The following is a 23,612-nucleotide window of genomic DNA, read 5'->3' on the forward strand; positions in this document are numbered from 1 at the left end:
ACCTCATTTTCAGAAAGGCCATCATTAAAATACCTACAAACAATAAGTACTGGAGACAGTGTGAAGAAAAGGGAACCTTCCTACACTGTTGGTGGGAATGTAAATTGGTGTAACGATTGTGGAAAAAAGTATGGAGGTTCCTTAAAAAACCAAAAACAGAGCTGCCATATGATCCAGCAATCTCACTTCTGGACATACATCCAGACAAAAGTATAATTCAAAAAGATACATACACCCCTATGTTCATAGCAGCAGTAGCCAAAACTAGAAACAACCTAAACATCCATCAACAGAGGAATGAATACAGAAGATGTGGCACATAAACACAATGGAATATTACTCGGCCTTAAAAGAATGAAACAATGCCATTTGTAGCAACATGGATTGACCTAGAGATTATCATACTAAATGAAGTCAGAAAGAGAAAGACAAATCTCATATTTCATTTCTTTGTGTAATCTGGGGCTTCCCAGGTGGTGCTGATGGTAAAAAAACTGCCTGCCAATGCAGGAGACATAAGGGACACAGATCTGATCCCTGGGTTGGGAAGATCCTTTGGAGGAGGGCATGGCAACCCACTCCAGTATTCTTACCTGGAGAATCCGATGGACAGAGAAGCCTGGCAGAGCTGAACAAGACTGAAGCGACTTAGCATGCACACACACATATAAAACGTGACACAAAAGAACTTATCTACAAAATAGAAACAGATTCACAAACATAAAGAACAGACTTGTGGTTGCCAAGGGGGAGGGGGTTGAGGGAGAGATGAATTGGGAGTTTGGGATTAGCAGATGCAAACTACTGTATACAGAATGGATAAACAAAAAGGTCCTACTGTATAGCACAGGGAATTACATTAAATACCCTGTGATAAACCATAGTGGAAAAGAATATGAAAAAGTATGTGTGTATATGTATGCAAGAGTGTGGGCTAAGTCGCTCAGCCATGTCCGACTCTTTGCTACCCACTGGACTATAGCCTGCCAGGCTCCCCTGTCCATGGGATTCTCTAGGCAAGAACACTGAAGTGGGTTGCTGTGCCCTCCTCTGTGTATGCGTATGTATATATTTCTGAATCACTTTGCTATGCAGCAGAAGTTAACACAGCATTATAACACAACTATACTTCAATAAAATAATTGTCTATTTGTGAGATGAGATTCATGTATCCTCAGTAATACCATTGTGCCTGGCACATAGTAGTCATTCTATAAAGGTTTGTTGAATGAATGAACGAATGTTGAATAAAGAACCTACCCAAATAATACCTTCAACCCCTGGGACAGCCTACAATTAACAGAGGACATTTCAGGAGAAAATCCTTCCAAATACTCACCCTATCCTACGCTGGGCTGCTACCAGACATTATGGATTGAATGCAGTGTGGGTAGCTTGTGTCCTTAAAAGTTGGGGAAAAGCCATTAAGTCAAAAGCATCAAGTCTGGGAAAGGTGTTGTAGGCTAGAAACAAAATAGCACTCTTAAGTTTTGAAATATTTTTGAAATTATCAAGGTGTTACACACAGTAACTCAAGTCTTATAAATTTAGCTGAAATTTTCGTTGTGATTACAAATGAAGGGCATGATGCATAAAACACCTTGAGAGAAGCCTCCAGGGAAGTAAGCAGATCTGTGTGTTTAGAACCAAGGCTGGGCTTCCCTGGTAGTCCAGGGGTTAAGACTCTACACTTCCACTGCACAGGGTACAGGCTCAATCCCTGGTCCAGGAAGTTCCACATGCAGTGTGGTGTGGTAAAAAAAAAAGAACCAGGGCTGATGTCTGCATCCTTTCCTTCTGTCTATGCACCAGTGCTCTCAACCTGGACAGCCTGGCTTATGGTCCAAACAAGGAGTGATGTGTGGAGGGAGAGGGAGAGAGAGAGGGAGGCAGGCAGATGAACTAGGAAGTCAATTGTTTCCACCACTTTGGTTTTGGTTGGAAATTGCTATTCATCCATTTAAAGTAAATAGCTGTTTGGCATCAAAATGCATAGAGTGAGTGGGGGTGAGTAGTCTTGCCAGGAGGAATTCACTTCTGTTAGCCCCTTAGGTCCCTACATAGACCACTTAGTGCTGAGGAGGGGCTAGTGAAGACAAGGTGGATGAGGGGAGGGAAGAGGTGCTGGGAAAGAGTTCTGGCTGAGTATTTTGGGGGAAAATAGAGACAAGAAGAGCCAGGGGCCAAGAATATACATCACCCAAAATGTAAAGGTTTGATAACACCCACCATGGGCAATGATGCAGGAGAAAAGGGAGTGTATGCGATTGGCACACCCATATCGGAGAACAATTTGGCATTAAAAGGTGACACTGAAGCTATGTGGACTGGCAATTCCACCTCTAGGTGCACAATGTAGAAAACTCTGGAACACACACCCCAGACCATGCACAAGGATATACAACGGCAGTGCTGGTCACAGCAAAAAATAATAGTGGCAATAATCCATAGGTCTGTTAGCAGTGAGATTTTTAACACTGCCATAAACACACACAGTGCACTATGATGGCTCTGGGTTAATGTGGTTAGACCACGAGAACATAACGTTGGATCAAAAAAGCAAGTTACAAAAGAACTGATGCAGAGTATGATTTCATTTATATAAAGATCAGGGACTTCCCCGGTGGTCCAGTGGCTAAGACTTGGTGCTCCCATTGCAGGGGGCCCGGGTTTGATCCCCGGTCTGGGAACTAGATCCCATATGCTGCAAGGAAGATTGAAAAGATGCTGTATGCCACAATAAAAACCCGGCACAGCCAAAAAGAAAAAAGATCAAACACTGGCAGAGCTAGACCATGTGTTATTTAGGGGTGCCCATGTATGCGTCGAAACTATTAAAATAAATCAAAAAATGATTGCCACAAAATTCAGAACAGTGGTTGTACAGTTACTGGTAGTGCTTTATGTCTTAATGTCTTAAAATCAATTTTCAATGTATTATCATTCTTTATAAACTGTGCATATTATTATACGCACAGTTTAAAGAATGATAATACATTGAAATATTTATATTTCAGTTTTATATATTCTTTTGTATGTGCTATTTATTGATACTTCTTAAAGAATTGTTTTCAAAAAAATAAGAGAGATGGTGAGTCAGAAGCCCATAGGAAGCCTCTGGGCAGGGGCAGGGTCTCACATCAGCTGAACCAAGGCAACTGTTCCAGATCTAAATGGTGGGTTTCACTCAGAGGCCCTGAAGCTCATACACCCTGGTCACCTCCTCCCATCACCAAAAAGCCTCAGTTGCTGCCTCTCTTCCTCTGCTACTGGGTCTTTAGCAACTTGTATCCCCCTTCTCAGTGCCACCTATAGGCCCTTGAACATGCTCTGACCCCCTGACACAGGCTGAAGCCCACAGTTTTTGCTTACTCTCTGTCCTTAGATCAAGAGGCCTCCAGGGATGTCCCTGGTGGTTCAGTGGCTGGGATTCCTCACTCCCAATGCAGGGAGCCCAGGTTCAGTCCTTCGTAGGGGAACTAGATTCCACATGCATGCTGCTACTAGGAGTTCACAGGTCTCAACTAGAGATCCTGCATGCTGCAACAAAGACCAAAGATCCCACATACCACAAATAAGACCAGGTGCAGCCAAAAAAGAAAGAAAAGAGGCGTCTAGCATCTGCTGGCTACGGGCTGGATTCATCACTTGCAAGGCATGATCCACGCTCTGCTGCCACCATGCTTTTGTACACTCTGTTTCCCTGCCTGGACGCCATCCTCACAGCCTACCCCACAGTGTCCTCTGAGGATAACTGGATGCCCCCCCTTATGTGGGAGGACTTTCCCCATCCCCCCAGTCAGTTCTGTACTCCCTCTTCTGGACCCACACAGAACCCCTCATGTGTCTTGATGGCAACACTTAGCAAGTGGTGTAATTTCTTAATGACATGGTTCTGTCCCCGTTAGACTTTAAGATCTTCAGAAGGACAGCTTTTGTCTACTGGTCTTTTTACATAGGTGATACTCAAAACATCACCCAAGCAGGACTTCACCGGCAGTACACAGCCAGCATGGATACAAAGCTGGAGCCAGGTGCTGCAGGTCCCCCCGTGCCCAGACTGCTAGTATTAACAACTTGGTTACTGCATCATTGGAGGTGAGGGGTGGCAGAAGGGGGGCCAGGCAGATGAGCTGGGGGGACAGGGACAGGACAGTGTGTATTTCTCAACCAGTACAGAAATATTTCAACATTTAACAAACTTTAACAACTGGTGTGGCCATTATATCTCGATGTCTAACTGCTCAACATTCATCTTCTTTATGTCCCTAGAGACACATGGCACTGTGCCTGGTAGTAGGTATTCAATAAATATTTACTGGAAAAACAAGTAACATCTTAAAGTACACTTAAGTCATCAACTGTTTTCCCAGCAAGGAGAAAGGACTTGAGATTTGGCTTCCATTGAGACCGTCTACTGTCTTTGCCTTCTCTGCCGCCAATCTATGTAAAAACAGGTTAATGTCTGGGCATGAGATGCACGCTGGTCCAACAGCATTCAATCCAATCCCGAGACTTCTATGTGAATACTCCCAGCCTCACAGCCCCTCCAACCACCCCTGTTGTCAATAGTGTTTGGACCTTCTGGCAGCTGTCTTGCCCCATGCAGGGGAGCCTGTTGAGAAAGAAGCCTGCACAGGGCAGCAAAACCAAGACATGGAAAGGGTCAGGTTTCTCCAACCTTTGTCAAAACTCTAGACCCAGCCATGCCTGAAGATCCACCTTGTTCCTTTCAGGTTGATGACCTAATACACTCCTTTCCTGCTTATGATATTTTGACTTGACTGGGTTTGTTTGTTTCCTTTTTTTAATTTTGGTTTTTTGGTTTGTGAGTGTTTTTGTTTTTTGTTTTTTTTTGTCTTTGCAACTACAAGTCCAGTCTAATTCAGCTAGGAGGAAAACTTTCCATTAGGTAAAATAGAAATCTAAGTTTTTACATATAAGAGTCTCTCTTTTCACATCCCATGACACTTTGGTAATTCATTTTGATAACTTACCTTTCACCAAGTAGAACATTTGATAGATTTATAAATGAGGGAAAGTCCAGTGTGTTCACGACAGGATAGGCATGAATGGGAATAAGCAAAGTCTCGTCTCCCTAAAATTAACAAGAAAAAAGTCAAGTTAACCATGCTTGAGACTATAATTTTCTTTTTTTTTAATTTAAATTTATTTATTTTAATTGGAGGCCAATTACTTTACAATATTGTATTGGTTTTTCCATACAGCAACATGAATCTGCCACAGGTGTACACGTGTTCCCAATCCTGAACCCCCCTCCCACCTCCCTCCCCATACCATCCCTCTGGGTCATCCCAGTGCACCAGCCCCAAGCATCCTGTATCCTGCATCGAACCTGGACTGGCGATTCATTTCTTATATGATATTATACAAGACTATAATTTTCAAAGATGAATTTGTAGATCCTTTATTTCTTGTCTTGTTTTCTATCATTAAAAAATATTTCCAGATAAAAAAGGAAAACATTTCCTTAAAAAAACCTGAGTGCTTAAATATAACATTTGAAATATTGACTTTTCTTAGCTATAAACAAAGTAGAGAAAATTTTAAGTATATTTCATTGAAATTACATTCAATATTATTCAGGAAAGCTAAAGATAATCATATGATGACTTCATGTAGAGATGAAGACAGTAATCTGTTTCTATTTCAGAATATTATAGAGAAAACAGTCTTGCATGGCCTGAGATAAAGAAAAACCAGCACAGAATCAGCTGATCCAGACAGCACTGAACAGCCAACACGGGACCAGCCAGAGGCACAGAGCCCTGCTTCTAGACCTGCCCAGTGCACGACCTCGAGTAAGACTTCTGACCTCCCCACAGCTCATGTCTTCCTTTGCTTTCAACTGGGGATAATTCCACCTTTCTTCAAAGGTATTTTTGAGAATGAAAGTAGATGATGGCCTTAAAAAGTTCAAAGTGAAAGTGAAGTCGCTCAGTCGTGTCCGACTCTTTGCGACCCCATGGACTATAGCCCACCAGGCTCCTCCGTTCATGGGGTTCTCCAGGCAAGAATACTGGAGTGGGTTGCCATTTCCTTCTCCAGAGGATCTTCCCAACCCAGGGACTGAACCCAGGTCTCCCACATTGCAGGCAGGTGCTTTAACCTCTGAGCCACCACTGGCTCAGAGAAAAAGTTTAAAGAGCCATAGCAATAGGAGGCACTACTACCACTGCTACCCAGTAGCAGGACACCTGCCCTGGGGTGCTATACAGTGCCTGTCACTAGGGACTTTTGTTCTTGGTACAGAATATTCTTTCTGAAAGCAATATTCTGGTCTCATCTTTAGTTCCCTCTCCCCTTTTAAAAGCTGAAATTTCTTTATTGCCAAAGCATACTCTTCCACTTTAGTTTTGCAAAGTTAAACTTCATTACCCTTGAGGCTTCTCAACTTGTAAGGGCCAGGCATGAAAGCCAGAGCAGGGGGCAGGAGGTGGGGGGGGTGCCAGTTTTGAGGGAGGGGCTGACAGCATGTGGATCTGGGGTCTGGGGGCCAAGGATGAATTAGGTGACCTGCAAGAGGCTCACAGAGCACAGCCTCTGGGGTCGGGCCACACAGGCCCCCTTCTCTCTGCAGACCCCCAAGGACCACCTCGGAGGACGTCAGCCATTAGTCCTAGGTGTTCATAATCACAGCTCAGGGTTGTTGCTGATTTTCTCAACTAGCACTTAAAAGAGGATGCTTAAATTATTTGAAAAGCATTCAGTAACTCCCAGGACCACAAGATAAATTAGGTTTTTAGGCCGGGAAAGGTGAGAACAAGCAGTGTCTCTGGCTCTGCCCCAGTGCTCAGCAACCTGAGGCTTCCCCAGCTGGGACCCACATCGCTGGACAAGGACCCTCAAGCCACTCAGGTCGCTGCCTAAGTCATTGGGCTGAAAAACTTTATACTTGTAATTCCATCTCTTTCTTCTGCTCTTGAAGATATAAGTTTTGATACCATCCCACTCCCCCAAAATTTAATTTTAAGGAGCTGACCTTACAGTGAACACGGATGCAATCATAATAGTATCGCCACTCATCTGGAGAAAATGTAATGGTGATCCTGAGAGACAAGCCAGGGACAAGGCGGTGCTCCTGGAAGACAAGGGGGCACTTGTCAGGAGACCCCAGAGACTGGGAGCAGGACCGCAGGGACAACACACTACATACCGTCCCAGACAGACCCACCACACGGAAAGCCACGTCCAACAGTGAACGTCGAGGGAGAACAGGTCACCAGTGACACTTACCTTTTTAACATACTTGATCTGAAAGTATTTGGTTTGCGGGGGTAAAATATGAACATGTATGTCTTCATCACAAATATTGACCAGATGCTGGAGAGAAAAAGAAGCATTAACATGAACACATTGCTTTATCTATCTGCATAGATATTTACACCTCATCTTGCTCTAAAGGGAGGTGGAGATACGATGTGCTTTTATTTTTATTGTTTAAATTTTTTTTAAATTTTACATTGAAATAGTTGATTTATAATGTTCTATTAGTTTCACATATACAACAAAGTTATTGAGTTATACATATACCCATTTTTTCAGACTTCTTCTCCATTTAAGTTATTACAAAACATTGAGAAGCGTTTCCTGTGCTCTACAGTAAGTCTCTGTTGATTATATATTTTATAGGAGTGTATATATGTCAATCTCAAACTCCTAATTTGTCCCTTCCCCTCAACCTTTCCCCTTTGATAACCGTATAAATTTGTTTTCAGAGTCTGTTTCTGTTTTGTAAATAAGTTCATTTGTATCATTTTTTAAGAGTCCATATATAAATGGTATCATATGGTATTTGTCTCTCTGTCTGTCTTACTTCACTTAGCATGATACTCTCTAAGTTCATCCATGTTGCCGCAAATGGCATTATTTTATTATTACTCTAGGAGGTGAGTCCAAAAAGATCTTGCTGGGACTTATGTCAAAGAATGTTCTGCCTATGTTTTCCTCTAAGAGTTTTTATACTATCCAGTCTTACATTTAGATCTTTAGCCCATTTTGAGTGTATTTTCTGCATATGGTATATGTTCTGCTTTCATTCTTTTCAGTGTAGCTCTCCAGTTTTCCTAGCACCACTTATTGAAGAGACTGTCTTTTCCTCTGTTGTGTATTCTTGCCTCTTCTGTCATAGATTAATTGACCATAAGTGTGTAGGTTTATTTCTGGGCTTTCTCTCCTGTTTCACTGATTTGTGTGTCTGTTTTAGTGTCAGTACTATACTGCCTTGATTCCTGTAGCTTTGTAGTTTAGTCTGAAGTCAGGAAACCCGATTTTTCCCATTCTGTTTTTCCTTTCTTAAGATTGCCAACATCTGCTGGATCATTGAAAATGCAAGAGAGTTCCAGAAAAAACATCTATTTCTGCTTTATTGACTAGGCCAAAGCCTTTGACTGTGAGGATCACAATAAACTGTGGAAAATTCTGAAAGAGATGGGAATACCAGACCACCTGGCCTGCCTCTTGAGAAACCTATATGCAGGTCAGAAGGCAACAATTAGAACTGGACATGGAACAACAGACTGGTTCCAAATAGGAAAAGGAGTACGTCAAGCCTGTATATTGTCACCCTGCTTATTTAACTTATATGCAGAGTACATCGTGAGAAACGCTGGGCTGGAAGAAGCACAAGCTGGAATCAAGATTGCTGGGAGAAATATCAATAACCTCAGATATGCAGATGACACCACCTTTATGGAAGAAAGTGAAGAGGAACTAAAAAGCCTCTTGATGAAAGTGAAAGAGGAGAGTGAAAAAGTTGGCTTAAAGCTCAACATTCAGAAAATGAAGATCACGACATCTGGTCCCATCACTTCATGGCAAATAGATGGGAAAACAGTGGAAACAGTGTCAGACTTTATTTTTTTGGGCTCCAAAATCACTGCAGATGGTGATTGTAGCCATGAAATTAAAAGACGCTTACTCCTTGGAAGGAAAGTTATGACCAACCTAGATAGCATATTGCAAAGCAGAGACATTACTCTGCCAACAAAGGTCCATCTAGTCAAGGCTATGGTTTTTCCAGTGGTCATGTATGGATGTGAGAGTTGGACTGTGAAGAAAGCTGAGCGCCGAAGAATTGATGCTTTTGAACTGTGGTGTTGGAGAAGACTCTTGAGAGTCCCTTGGACTGCAAGGAGATCCAACCAGTCCATTCTAAAGGAGATCAGTCCTGGGTGTTCTTTGGAAGGAATGATGCTAAAGCTGAAACTCCAGTACTTTGGCCACCTGATGTGAAGAGCTGACTCATTGGAAAAGACTCTGATGCTGGGAGGGATTGGGGGCACAAGAAGGGGATGACAGAGGACGAGATGGCTGGATGGCATCACCGACTTGATGGACATGAGTTTGAGTGAACTCTGGGAATTGGTGCTGGACAGGGAGGCCTGGTGTGCTGCAATTCATGGGGTTGCAAAGAGTCGGACATGACTGAGTGACTGAACTGAACTGAACTGAAGATTGTTTTGGCTATGGCACACTTTTTAACTTTTTAAGTGATTCAAAATCTATCATATACCACTTAAAGAATCATGAAATAGATACAACAAATACCACTGAAAGAATGATGAAATATGCCCATGTGAATCAGCCCAGCCTAAGACTTTTCCAGAGCTGCAACCCCAGGTGCCCCTCTGTGTGACCTGGCACACTCCCCTCTTCCCATCCTGACCAGTCACTTGTGTACCGTTTTGTTGAACTCAGCTTACTCCTGTGATTCAGCTAAGCTAAGAAGCCAGTCACCTGCTCACCCTCAGTTTCTCTAATTACATGCCACTTGTCCTGGGGATCTGGTGACACTTAGGCAGTCAAAAAATCAGGAAAAGGAGTATGGAGAGGACAGCCCTCAATCCATCCCTGGGGCTAACAAAACAGAACACAAAGTCAGGAGTTCTTTCCTGGAGTCAGGAGCAGGCCCTCCTTTGAGACAGAACAACCTGCTTGGTAAGTTAAGTGGGTGTCTGAGTAGAGATGTTTTTCCTTTCTCTACATGAAAGGGGAGCAAGGACTCTGGGTTCTGGGATCTGGCCTTCACCTGGTCAACAGGACAGTTAAGAGGCCCTTGGTTTTCGATGTCCAGACCAGAGGCTGGATGTGCCGCATGGCCCACTGTCCAAGGCCTCAAGTCCACTGAGTCTCTAAGTTAGACTTAAGATATAATCTCTTGATGAGAGGACAGCAAAGCTTGCATCGGTTAAAAGTTCTCATTGGTCATCTATGAATATTCTTAAAGTGACTCCGTTGGCATTTTTTTTTTACTATAGTTGATTTACAACACTGTGTTAGTTTCAAGTGTCAAACTCAAGTTTCAGATTCTTTCCCAGTATAGATTATTACAAGATACTAGATATAGTTCCCTATGCTATACAGTAAGTGCTGTTGTTTATCTGTTTTATATATAATGGTGTCTGTCTGTTAATCCCAAGTTCCTAATTTATCCCTCGCCTCTTTCCCCTTTGGTAAGTATAAGTTTGCTTTCTTGGTCTGTGAATCTGTTTCTGTTTTGTAAATAAGTTCATTTGTAGTATTTTTTTTTGATTCCACATATAAGTGTTATCATATAATGTCTGTTTTTCTCTGTCTGACTGACTTCACTTAGTATGACGATCTCTGGTCCATCTATGTTGCAGCAAACCTAAGTGTCCATCAACAGATGAATGGATAAAGAAAGTGTGGTATATACAATGGAATATTACTTAGCCATAAAAAGAATGATATATTGCCATGTGCAGCAACATGGCATATCTTTTTAATACAGGAGAAGCCTGGAAAAAATAAAGCTGCCAAGATCTCTCTTGACCTCCAAGGAGCCTGGCACACAGGAGTCTTGGTGAAGGTGTGGGCTCTGGAGTCTCCTGACCCCAGGAGTGGTCCTTCCAGGAGACTCTAGGTACATACAGGGACATTTCAGTGCCCAAACTTCATTTCCTACCTTTTTTTATTTTTATAGTTTGTCAGCAGGTCAGTTTAATTTCTTGTCAAAAAAATAAATGCTTTCAGGGATAAAATGGCATTCTTGTCTTTTCACTTATAACTAACACTGAGGGGAAAATAATCATCATTGAAAGGGAAAAAAACTGACATCCTTTGTGGTATACTGGATAAGAATCTGCCTGTCAGCGCAGGGGACGGAATCCAATTTCCTGGTCCAGGAAGATCCTACAAGCTCTGGAGCAACTAAGCCTCTGTGCTACAACTACTGAGCCTACGCACTTAGAGCCCACAAGCCACGACTACTGAGCCTGTGTGCTGCCACTTCTGAAGCCCTGGTGCCTAGAGCCTGTGCTCCACAACAGGAGAAGCCACCGCAATGAGAAGCCTGAGCAAAGCAACTACGGAGTAGCCCCTGCTCGCCATAACTGGAGAAAGCCCATACACAGCAACAGAAATCCAAAAATAAAAATAAAACCAAAAATAACAAAAAATAAAGCACAACTAAAAATGAAACAAATAAATAAAGTTTTAAAAAAAGAAAAGGGAAATAACGGTGTCTTCTTAGGCCCGTGTTGACTCTAAGGTGAAACTCAGTCCTTGCTTCAGTGTTTCAGAATGGGCCCCCATGACAAACAAACAAGGAACCAGCAACCGGATACCAGGCAGTCACAGGTTAAAGAGCTTTTACTCCAGGGTCAGAGGGACTTTGCAAGGCCTGCTCACAGCTCCCCCATGCACACACCGCTCCTCACAGTCTCCCTTCCATTCCCTCCACAGGGCAGAGCAAACCCAGCCTCCAGTAAAGCGCTGGCTTTGGTGGGTAGGGTCTATAATCTTCAGCCCCAAGCACTTACAGTATTTTCTAAACACATTTCAGCCTCCCAAGTTGGGGTCCTTTTAATCCTTCCTCTCAGGGACACAGCTTCTCAGAGGTAAATACCTAACACCACAGGCATCTGGGGGCAAAACACAAGCAGCTCTGTAAATTCTTTAAAGTGTTTGAGACAGGCTGGGATCTGGGACTTGGGACTCTGCTCTAGTGCTTGAACCTGGACAAATGTCTCCTTGAGCAACAAAATACAAAGAAACTATAAGGAACAAAAAATAGCTGTGAGCATGTGTTCAGTTCAGTTCAGTTCAGTTCAGTCGCTCAGTTGTGTTTGACTCTTTGCGACCCCATGGACTGTAGAATGCCAGGCTTCCCTGTCCCTCACCAACTCCTGAAGCTTGCAAGCATGGGAAGCTTGCGAGCATGTGTAGCTGGGGCAAACTTGTACAAAAAGACACAAAACGATAAAACAACAACAACAACAACCCCAAACCCAACTGCCACTTCTGAAGTGCAGTCCTGTGTGCTAAGTCGCTTCAGTTGTGTCCAACTTTCTGGGACCCTATGGACTGCAGCCCACCCGCATTGGTAGGCGGGTTCTTTACCTCTAGTGCCACCTGGGAAGCCCCTGACCACTTCTGAAGAATCAAGAGCAAAAGCAGGCTCTGAGCACATCCCTGCACACATCCCACCAGGAGGGTGAGCAGACCACCCAAGCCGTCCCTCAGGCCCACCCCGCTAGATTCTCCCCTACCCTCGTCCCCATATAAGGAGCCAGCATGCCCTCTGAGGGGGAAGAGCAAGTGGGGGAACCAGTTGCTGGTCTTCGCTCCCCCTGCTGCAGCATGCATGCTTGTGTGCTCAGTCGTGTCCAACTCTTGTGTGACCCCATGGACTGTAGCCCACCAGGCTCCTCTGTCCATGGGATTTTCCAGGCAAGAATACTGGAGTGGGTAGCCATTCTCTTCTGCAGGGGATCTTCCCGATCCAGGGATGGAACCCTGCTGCAGCAGGAGGCCCAGTAAAGCCTTGCCTGAATTTTGTTGTGTGGCCTCAGATTGATAATGCATTTTACTCTAAAATTTTGCTCAATAATGCATTTATCCAAAATGGGAGAGTAAAAATTGATGCTCCAGAAAGATAAACTGTGTTTACACTGTAGCTTCAGGTCCTGACCCTCACACACTGACTTGAAGCCATTGAGATATGTGGCCCTAGTTTGAGAAGCAAGATCCTGGGGCAGAGGGGTCTCTGAAGGCTGCAACAGGAGTTGAAAACTAATACAATTATTTCAGAAAGCTGGAAAAGACTGTTACTCTACATAAGATAAGGCTGTGTATGCTGACAACTTTGTTTTGGGCTGGCCACAGTAACACTGATTGTCTCATGGGAAAATTGATTAATTATTTACTTAATAAATATAATTTCCCAGAAAAAATCTTTCCTCAGAGGGAAAAAGAACTTAAGAGGTCTTGGTTTGGAGAAAACTGGGAACCATTATTTCAACCTTTAAAGTAAATCAAAACATTGATTTTGATATGAATCTAAGTAAAAGGTTTTAAAGCCTTTAACCAGATCTGGATCAATCTCAAATGTTAATGAACAATTTACTGTGGTTTTAAACACACATTCAATCATTCCATTCTTGGGCAATTTGTACTGTTTCCTGTAACAAAACCAAGATAAAGTGCAGGGTTGAATTTCCCCCCTTGTTTGGCAAGAATCTCAAGGTAACTGCCTTAGGCTTCTGCTTAACTTTGCTGATAGAAATAGGAGGCTGGGTCTCCCAGAATGTTATTAAGATGAAATAATTTTGTACTTTTATCTGTTTGTTTTAATGTCTGATAGAAGCAGTGTGATTATTCAGACTTTACCTTGTATTTACTTGGAACTAGTGAGACGCCGCCAAGTCACTCTCTTCCAATAAAGTGAGTTTAATATCTTGACAAGTGTTTACTGAGTATGTTCTGTGTGATAGGTATTGTGTTGTACATAAGACAGAGATGGATGTTCTTCAGCAGAATGAAGCTTTTACCCCCTCCCCAAACCCTAGGATCCAGGTAAAGCAGACTGTACACTGGACACCAAACATGCCACATGCTTGCCCCCCTGAGCCTCTGTGTCTCCCCTACTCCCCGAGTGCCTGCTCCCCACTTCTCACTTTGCTTGGGCTATCCCAGATGGCTTCTCCGACATAAAGCTTTGATGTAATGTGACCAGTAAGCTCATGAAAAGATGCTTAATGTCATCAGTCATTAAGGAAATGCAAATAGAACAACAGTGAGTGGTGAACTCAAAAAGACCTAGCTACACCCCAACAACTGGAACATGTGAATGTGACTTTATTTGGGAAAACAGTGATTGCAGGTGCTATTAAGTTAAGGACCTTGAGACGAGATCATCCTGGATTACCTGGTTGGTCCTTCAGTCCAATGACAAGTTTCCTTTGAGAGAAGAAGAGAAGACAAAGGGAGTCAGAGGAGAAGCCAGGCGAAGATGGAGGCCAAGGTTTAGGGTCATTAAGCCTCAAGGCAAAGAGCTCCTGATGCCATCACATCCGGGGAGAAGCGAGGAAAGAGCCCCTCCTAGAACCGTGAAAGGAGCAGGGCCCGGCTGACACCTTGATTTTGGACTCTAGCCTCCAGAATGCGTTTCTGGTTTTCTAAGCCCCTAAATTTGTGGTGATTTGTAAGGCAGCCACAGAAAACTAACATACCATACAACCTAATTCCACTTCTTAATACATATCCAAGAGAAATGAAAATATATCCACACAAAAACATGTACACAAAGGTCCATGATGACATTATTCCTAATAGCCCCAAAGATAAAATCCAAATGTCCATCAACTTACGGAACAGGGAAAATGTGAATGGTGTGAAGTTTCCTTAAAAAAACTAAAAAGAGAGCTACCATATGGTCCTGCAATCCCATTCTTGTGAATATACCCAGAGAAAACCACAATTCAAAAGATACATGTACCCAATGTTCACAGCAGCACTATCTACAATAGAGAAGCTCTATACAGTCAGCAAAAACCAGACTGGGAGCTGACTGTGGCTCAGATCGTGAATTCCTTATTGCCACATTCAGACTTAAATTGAAGAAAGTAGGGAAAACCTCTAGGCCATTCAGGTATGACCTAAATCAAATCCCTTATGATTATACAGTGGAAGTAACAAACAGATTCAAGGGATTTCATCTGATACACAGAATGCCTGAAAAACTAGGATGGAGGTTCATGACACTGTATGGAAGGCGGTGATCAAAACTATCCCCAAGAAAAAGAAATGAAAAAAGGCAAAATGGGTGCCTGAGGAGGCCTTACAAATAGCTGAGAAAAGAAGAGAAGTGAAAGGCAAAGGAGAAAAGGAAAGATATATTCATCTGAATGCAGAGTTTCAAAGAATAGCAAGGAGAGGTAAGATAGCCTTCCTAACTGATCAATGCAAAAAATAGAGGAAAACAACAGAATGGGAAAGACTAGAGATCTCTTCAAAAAAATTAGAGATACCAAGGGAACATTTCATGCAAAGACTGGCACAATAAAGGAGAGAAATGCTATGGATCTAACAAAAACAGAAGATACTAAGAAGAGGTGGCAAAAATACAAGAACTATACAAAAAAGATCTTAATGACCCAGATAACCATAATGGTGTGATCACTCTCCTATCTCAGAGCCAGACATCCTGGAATGCAAAGTCAAGTGGGCCTTAGAAAGCATCATGGTGAACAAAGCTCGTGGAGGTGATGGAATTCCAGCTGAGCTATTTCAAATCCTAAAAGATGATGCTGTTAAAGTGCTGCACTCAATATACTGGCAAATTTGGAATACTCAGCAGTGGCCAGAGGACTGAAAGAAGTCAGTTTCCATTCCAATCCCAAAGAAAGGCAATGCCAAAGAATGTTCAAACTACCACACAATTGGACTCATCTCACATGCTAGCACGGAGAAGGCAATGGCAACCCACTCCAGTACTCTTGCCTGGAAAATCCCATGGATGGAGGAGCCTGGTAGGCTGCAGTCCATGGGGTGGCTAAGAGTCAAACACGACTGAGCGACTTCACTTTCACTTTTCACTTTCATGCATTGGAGAAGGAAATGGCAACCCACTCCAGTGTTCTTGCCTGGAGAATCCCAGGGATGGCGGAGCCTGGTGGGCTGCTGTCTATGGGGTCGCACAGAGTTGGACACGACTGAAGTGACTTAGCAGAAGCAGCAGCACATGCTAGCAAAGTAATGCTCAAAATTCTCTAAGCCAGGCTTCAACAGTACATGAACCAAGAACTTGCAGATGTTCAAGCTGGATTTAGAAAAGGCAGAGGAACCAGAGATCAAATTGCCAACATCCACTGGAGCATAGAAATTTAGATCATAGCAAGAAATTTGGATCAAAGAAAGAGAATTCCAGAAAAACATCTACTTCTGCTTCACTGACTACGCTAAAGCCTTCGACTATGTGGATTACAACAAACTGGAATATTCTTCAAGAGATGAGAATACCAGACCACCTTACCTGTCTCCTGAGAAATCTGTATGCAGGTCAAGAAGCATCAGTTAGAACTGGACATGGAACAATGGACTGGTTCTAGATTGGGAAAGGAGTACATCAAGGCTGTATGTTGTCATCCTTGTTATTTAACTTATATGCAGATTACATCATGCAAAATGCCAGGCTGGATGAAGCACAAGCTGGAATCAAGATTGCTGGGAGAAGTACCAACAACCTCAGATATGCAGATGACACCACCCTTATGGCAGAAAGCAAAGAGGGACTAGAGAGCCTCTTGATGACAGTGAAAGAGGAGAGTGAAAAAGCTGGCTTAAAATTCAGCATTCAAACAATGAAGATCATGGCATCCGATCCCATCAGTTCAGTTCAGTTCAATTCAGTCGCTCAGTCATGTCCAACTCTTTGTGACCCCATGAATCACAGCACGCCAGGCCTCCCTGTCCATCACCAACTCCCGGAGTTCACTCAGACTCAAGTCCATCGAGTCAGTGATGCCATCCAGCCATCTCATCCTCTGTCGTTCCCTTTTCCTCCTGCCCCCAATCCCTCCCAGCATTAGAGTCTTTTCCAATGAGTCAACTTTTCGCATGAGATGGCCAAAGTACTGGAGTTTCAGCTTTAGCATCATTCCTTCCAAAGAAATCCCAGGGCTGATCTCCTTCAGAATGGACTGGCTGGATCTCCTTGCAGTCCAAAGGACTCTCAAGAGTCTTCACTTCATGGCAAATAGATGGGGAAACAGTGGAAACATTGAGAGACTTTATTTTCTTGGGCTCCAAAATCACTGCAGATGGTGACTGCAGCCATGAAATTAAAAGACGCCTGCTCCTTGGAAGAAAAGCTATGACCAATCTAGAGAGCATATTAAAAGGCAGAGACACTACTTTGCCAACAAAGGTCCATCTAGCCAAAACTATGGATTTTCCAGTAGTCATGTATGGATATGAGAGTTGGACCATTAAAGAAGGCTGAGTGCCAAAGAATTGATGCTTTTGAACTGCGGTGTTGGAGAAGACTCTTGAGAGTCCTTTAGAATGCAAGGAAATCAAACCAGTCAATCCTAAAGGAAATCAGTCCTGAATATTCATTGGAAGGACTAATGCTGAAGCTGAAGCTCCAATACTTCGTCCACCTGATGCAAAGATCTGACTCACTAGAAAAGACCCTGATGCTGGGAAAGATTGAAGGCAGGAGGAGGTGACAACAGAGGATGATATGGTTGGATGGTATCAGTGACTCAATGGACATGAGTTTGACAAAGCTCCAGAAGATGGTGAAGGACAGGGAAGCCTGGCGTGCTGCCGTCCATGGGGTCGCAGAGTCGGACACGACTGAGTGACTGAACAACAACAAAAAAGGATGTGGAAGTAATCTGTCTACTGACAGAGGGCTGGATAAAGATGTGGTACATCTACACAATGGAGTATTTCTCAGTTATAAAAGAGCATTAATGCCATATAAATAATGCCATATAAAATGCCATATAAAAAAGCATAATGCCATATAAAAGATGGCATTATGAAACAATGCCATTTGCAGCAACACGGATGGACCTAGAAATCATCATACTGAGTGAAGAAAGCCAAACAAAGAAAGACAGATATTGGGTTGGCCATAAGTTCATCCGAGTTCTTCCATAATGAATTCTGAAAAATTCAAATGAACTTTTTGGCCAACTCAATATCATATGATATCATTTTTATGTGGAGTCTAAAATATGGCACAGTGAACTTATTTACAAAACAGAAATAGACTCACAGACACAGAAACAAACTCATGTATACCAAAGAGAAAAAGCAGGGAGGGATAAATTAAACATTTGGGATTAAAAGATATACATAAAAGTATATATTAAAAGATATACATAAAAGTGTATAAAAGTGTTATACACCCCTGTGTATAACATAGATAAACAACACGGACCTACTGTATAGCACAGGGGAGTATACTCAGTATCTTGTAATAACCTATAATGGAAGAGAATGTAAATGAAGAATATACATCTTTATATTAACATATAAAAATATACACATATGATTGAATCACTTTGCTGTACATTTGAAACTAATATAGCATTTTAAATAAATTATGTCAATAAAAATTAAAAAAAATTCTTTTAAGTGATATAACCATACAACAGAACATTATTTGCCCATAAAAAGGAATAAAGTACCTATTCATGCTACAAATTCAACGAGCCTGGGAAACATGCTGAATCAAAGAAGCCAGTTGCAAAAGACCACATGTTGTGTGATTCTATTTATGTGAAATGTTCAAACAGGCAAATCTATAACAACAGAATGAGGATCTGGCTGCTTAGGGTGGAGGTGGGGTGAGTAAAGCAATGAGGAGAGTGAAGAGGGTTGGGAACAGGAAGTTCATTGTTCACTCATTGCAAACAATAATTATTTTAGATCCATTCTATCAACATCTAGGGGCTTCCCTGGTGGCTCAGTGGTAAAGAACCTGCCTGCCAATGCAGGAGATATGGGTTCGATCCTGGGTTCGAGTATTTCCCCTGGAGAAAGAAATGGCTACCCACTCCAGTATTCTTGCCTGGAACATCCCATGGACTCCTCCAGGGGAGGAGCCTGGTGGGCTACTGTCCAGGGGGTCGCAAGAGTTGAACACGACTAAACCACCACCAGCGTCTAGATAGCAAACCTAATAACCAGGAAATGCAAGTTCCAAAATGAATGATTAACCTTGGTCTTTGATGCTGTGTTCTAAGAAATGTGTCCTTGCAGACTGAGGGGTAAAGTTCCTAATCACAGTTTTAAATCCTGACCCTTTTCCTAAGAGGAAGTACTCGGCCCCTAACAGCTTCCTCTGCTGATCCCTTCTCTCTCCTCCCTCTTCAATGTGTAAGGACTCAAGGAAGCTGCATTGTCTGTTGGCCGCTTTGCTTTCTGACAGTTTTACCATCTGTCAGTTTCCTGCAGCGAGTCTCCCCACTCAGAGAATGAGTCTAATATGATAGTCGGAATTCTGTCTTGAAATGATCCACTTTAAGACACAGTTTCGGGGGCTGGGATAAATAAGGTGTTTGGGATTAACATATCAGTTCAGTTCAGTTGCTTAGTCCTGTCCGACTCTTTGCGACCCAGTGAAACGCAGCACGCCAGGCCTCCCTGTCCAGCACCAACTCCGGGAGTTCACTCAGACTCACGTCCATCGAGTCAGTGATGCCATCCAGCCATTCTCATCCTCTGTCGTCCCCTTCTCCTCCTGCCCCCAATCCCTCCCAGCATCAGAGTCTTTTCCAATGAGACAATTCTTCGCATGAGGTGGCCAAAGTACTGGAGTTTCAGCTTTAGCATCATTCCTTCCAAAGAAATCCCAGGGCTCATCTCCTTCAGAATGGACTGGTTGGATCTCCTTGCAGTCCAAGGGACTCTCAAGAGTCTTCTCCAACACCACAGTTCAAAAGCATCAATTCTTCGGCGCTCAGCCTTCTTCACAGTCCAACTCTCACATCCATACATGACCACAGGAAAAACCATAGCCTTGACTAGACGAACCTTTGTTGGCAAAGTAATGTCTCTGCTTTTGAATATGCTATCTAGGTTGGTCATAACATTCCTTCCAAGGAGTAAGTGTCTTTTAATTTCATGGCTGCAGTCACCATCTGCAGTGATTTTGGAGCCCAGAAAAATAAAGTCTGACACTGTTTCCACTGTTTCCCCATCTATTTCCCATGAAGTGATGGGACCGGATGCCATGATCTTCGTTTTCTGAATGTTGAGCTTTAAGCCCACTTTTTCACTCTCCACTTTCACTTTCATCAAGAGGCTTTTGAGTTCCTCTTCACTTTCTGCCATAAGGGTGGTAACATCTGCATATCTGAGGTTATTGATATTTCTCCAGGCAATCTTGATTCCAGCTTGTGCTTCTTCCAGTCCAGCATTTCTCATGATGTACTCTGCATATAAGTTAAATAAGCAGGGTGACAATACACAGCCTTGACGTACTCCTTTTCTTATTTGGAACCAATCTGTTGTTCCATGTCCAGTTCTAACTGTTGCTTCCTGACCTGCATATAGATTTCTCAAGAGGCAGGTCAGGTGGTCTGGTATTCCCATCTGTTTCAGAATTTTCCACAGTTTATTGTGATCCACACAGTCAAAGGCTTTGGCATAGTCAATAAAGCAGAAATAGATGTTTTTCTGGAACTCTCTTGCTTTTTCGATGATCCAGCAGATGTTGGCAATTTGATCTCTGGTTCCTCTGCCTTTTCTAAAACCAGCTTGAACATCAGGAAGTTCACGGTTCACATATTGCTGAAGCCTGGCTTGGAGAATTTTGAGCATTACTTTACTAGCGTGTGAGATGAGTGCAACTGTGCAGTAGTTTGAGCATTCTTTGGCATTGCCTTTCTTTGGGATTGGAATGAAAACTGACCTTTTCAGTCCTGTGGCCACTGCTGAGTTTTCCAACTCATCACTATATATGAAACAGATTATCAAAAAGACCTACTGTATAGCACAGGGAGCTGTACTCAATATTCTATAATAACCTATATAGGAAAAGAATCTGAAGAAGAGTGCACTGTATCTAAATGCAGAGTCTTATAGTGGAAGGGTACATCACACACAAGCCAGGGTCTCAGGGCCTGTGTGAGACACCCCACATCCATCAACTCCACTCCAACACATGCCCAGAGGCTGGCCTGGCTCAGTCCCTCGACCAGCTGGAGTAGTTCTAACATCCTATTCAGTGTGACTTTGGGGGATCACAGTGGGGGTCACCGAGATTGTGGAGCAGGTTTAAATGGTCAGGTTCCTTTTAGTGGTGGGTTAGGAGTCCTGTGGTCAACGAGCCCTCCCCAGTTGGGGTATCTCAAAAAAGGGGACCCAGCAAGGCCGGGACCTCTGTGGTAGACTGCTGTCCCCACAGCTGCAGCCACTCTGCAGGGCAGCCTTCACCTGTCCCTTCTGCGGAAGTTGGTGGAGCTGCCGTCCCAGCTCTAGCTGGAGGCTCTGGCCACAATGACTGATTTAGGCCTGGCCATCTGACCCAAGAAGGTGGAACAGAACCCTCGCTGGACCCTCCTAAGAAAGGGACAGCTCTCCCGCTGGTGCTGTTGGCTGGAGCAAGAGTGCACTGGTTGGGAGGAAGGCAGCCTGAGAGTGAGTCTGTCCCATCCCTGTGTTCTTGAGGTGAGTCTTTAACCTTACTGAATCACGGTTTCCTCATCTCTACAGAGTCATGATACAACCGCCACAAAGCTGGTCTAAGGACTAAACTGAAACATGTGGGACACAAAGCATAGTTTCTGGCCCTCAAGGATCCCTCAGAAACAGCACCAGTTTGGAAAGAGTGTTGGGAGGTGCCTTTGGCAGAGGGAGGAAACCTGTCCAAGGAAACTGATGCAACTTTAAAATTTCTCATCCTAGAACTACTGCCTTTCCTGGTCAAATTTATATCTTCCCTTCTGTTGATTGTGCTGCTCTTTAGATGAATGAGTAATAAAATGAGAACATTCATGTCATTTCATTATTATAATTATCCCACTTAAAGAGGGCTAATTATCCCACTATCTACACAGGGGTTGGGGAGGGAAGGATTGGGAATTTGGGATTAGCAGATACAAACTATTACACATAAAATGGATACACAACAAGGTCCTACTATAGAACACAAAGAACTATATTCAATATTCTGTGACAAACCATAATGGAAAAGAATATAAAAAGAATGTATATATGTATGTATGGGGCTTCCCTGGTGGCTCAGATGATAAAGAATCCACCTGCGATGTAGGAGATCTGGATTTGATCCCTGGGTTGGGAAGATCCCTTTGAGAAGGAAATGGCTACCCATTCCAGTATTCTTGCCTGGAGAATCCCATGACCAGAGAAGCCTGGCAGGCTACAGTCCATGGGGTTGTAAAGAGTCGGACATGACTGAGTGACTAAGGACGCACATATATAGGTATAATTGAAACACTTTGCTATATACTTAAAACTAACACAATACTGTTAATCAACTATACTTCAGTGAAATTTTTTAATTAAAAAAAAAGTACCTACCAATATCTGCTGGTGTTGTTTTTCTACTTGATAGCCTCCAAAATGTAATATGCCAGGTTTTGCCTGTATGACCTTATTATTCAGAAGATTCGCATAAACCTCTGTAAAAACAATGCAGATAAGTATACCACGAGATGAGACAAAAAAAAAAATATTAAGTGAAAGAAGATCCTATCAACAAGGACGCCCTTTAACTTAGGATATTTTATGCACATGACGTTTCAGACAGAGGATACAGCTGTCAACAATTAATGATGTTCCACATGAACTGGACTGCTTCTCCCACTGTTTTAACATTTTGCTTGGGAGATATTACCATCATGAGACAAATTCACATTTGTTCTTTATTATCTATTAAAATAACTTGCTCTGTACACGTTTTGTACAAGTCTTCATAATAAAACAAGCCTGTAAAGGACACACACTGTATATAATACTATGATTGTTATGTAACGCACATCCACTTCAAAGAATGCAAATACCAAGTGTTTCATTTTATTGCTGTGTATTCAACTGTTACTATTTGCTTTCCTCTGAACTGAATTATAGTGTGATACAGAGTAATCCTAAGGTTCTGAATAATTATCACTCTGGATGGTAATGACTCAATTTGCTCTTGACATGTGAGTGTCTTCAAAACTTGCCCCAGCTCTGCTGTGCTTCATGCCCGAGCTCTGCCGTGCTTCATGCCTGGCATTTGTTTATAACCCTCCGTTGTTTCCATTTTATAAAAATCAAGCCCAGGCCTGATTCTGACCAGCAAACTGCCTCCTTTGAAGTGAATGCACTGTCTGGTTTCTCACAAATGACAGCCTTTCCCCTTCGGCTGTACCCAAACCTCATGAGTCACAGATACCCTGACCCCAGCCTCCACTCTCTGTGACTTTGTATTCCACTAAAGTGGGTGTGAAATGTTTGGTGTTTTTGTTCCTCCAGTGATGAGCAGTCATTGTCGTCAGCTTTGGGCCAAACTGAAGGGCTAGACTAGGGTGAGGATGGTGTCTCAGGGGGACTGTGACAGGGTTGTCTGGTAAATTTTTAAGTATTTTTTTAAATATTTATTTTTATTTATTTGGCTGTGCAAGGGCTTAGTTGCAGCATGTGGGATCTAGCTCCTTGACCAGGGATCAAACCTGGGCTACCTGCACTGAGAGCGTTGAGTCTTAGCAACTGGACCACCAGGGAAGTCCAATTTTTAAGTATTAAAATGAACATTACTTGGTAATTCTTTTTAATGCTGAGAGTTTTGTTTTTAGGGCCACATTACAGATGTAAAATGGGCATTG

General features: G+C 42.9%; 1 protein-coding gene across 9 annotated transcripts in view; it reads right to left on the bottom strand.

Moving 5' to 3' along the window:
- Nucleotides 1–23,612, bottom strand: part of CFAP221 (cilia and flagella associated protein 221) — a 135,516-nt gene that overhangs the window by 107,748 nt on the left and 4,156 nt on the right. For all 9 annotated transcript variants that reach the window (XR_015145169.1, XR_015145159.1, XR_015145158.1 and 6 more), the window contains exons 3-6: nucleotides 22,327–22,427; nucleotides 7,258–7,344; nucleotides 7,004–7,102; nucleotides 4,998–5,098 (exon numbers count right to left, since the gene is read on the bottom strand). Coding sequence is in view for 3 of the 9 variants with exons in the window: in XM_086349695.1 (XP_086205821.1) it covers nucleotides 4,998–5,098; nucleotides 7,004–7,102; nucleotides 7,258–7,344; nucleotides 22,327–22,427 (388 nt within the window). In the remaining 6 variants the exon portion in view is untranslated. The remainder of the gene's footprint in view (nucleotides 1–4,997; nucleotides 5,099–7,003; nucleotides 7,103–7,257; nucleotides 7,345–22,326; nucleotides 22,428–23,612) is intronic.

This window comes from Bos grunniens, chromosome 2, assembly GCF_055505025.1.
Source record: "Bos grunniens cultivar Pamir isolate PY7600 chromosome 2, Bosgru_T2T1.0, whole genome shotgun sequence".
In the NCBI taxonomy this organism is placed as follows: Eukaryota; Metazoa; Chordata; class Mammalia; order Artiodactyla; family Bovidae; genus Bos; species Bos grunniens.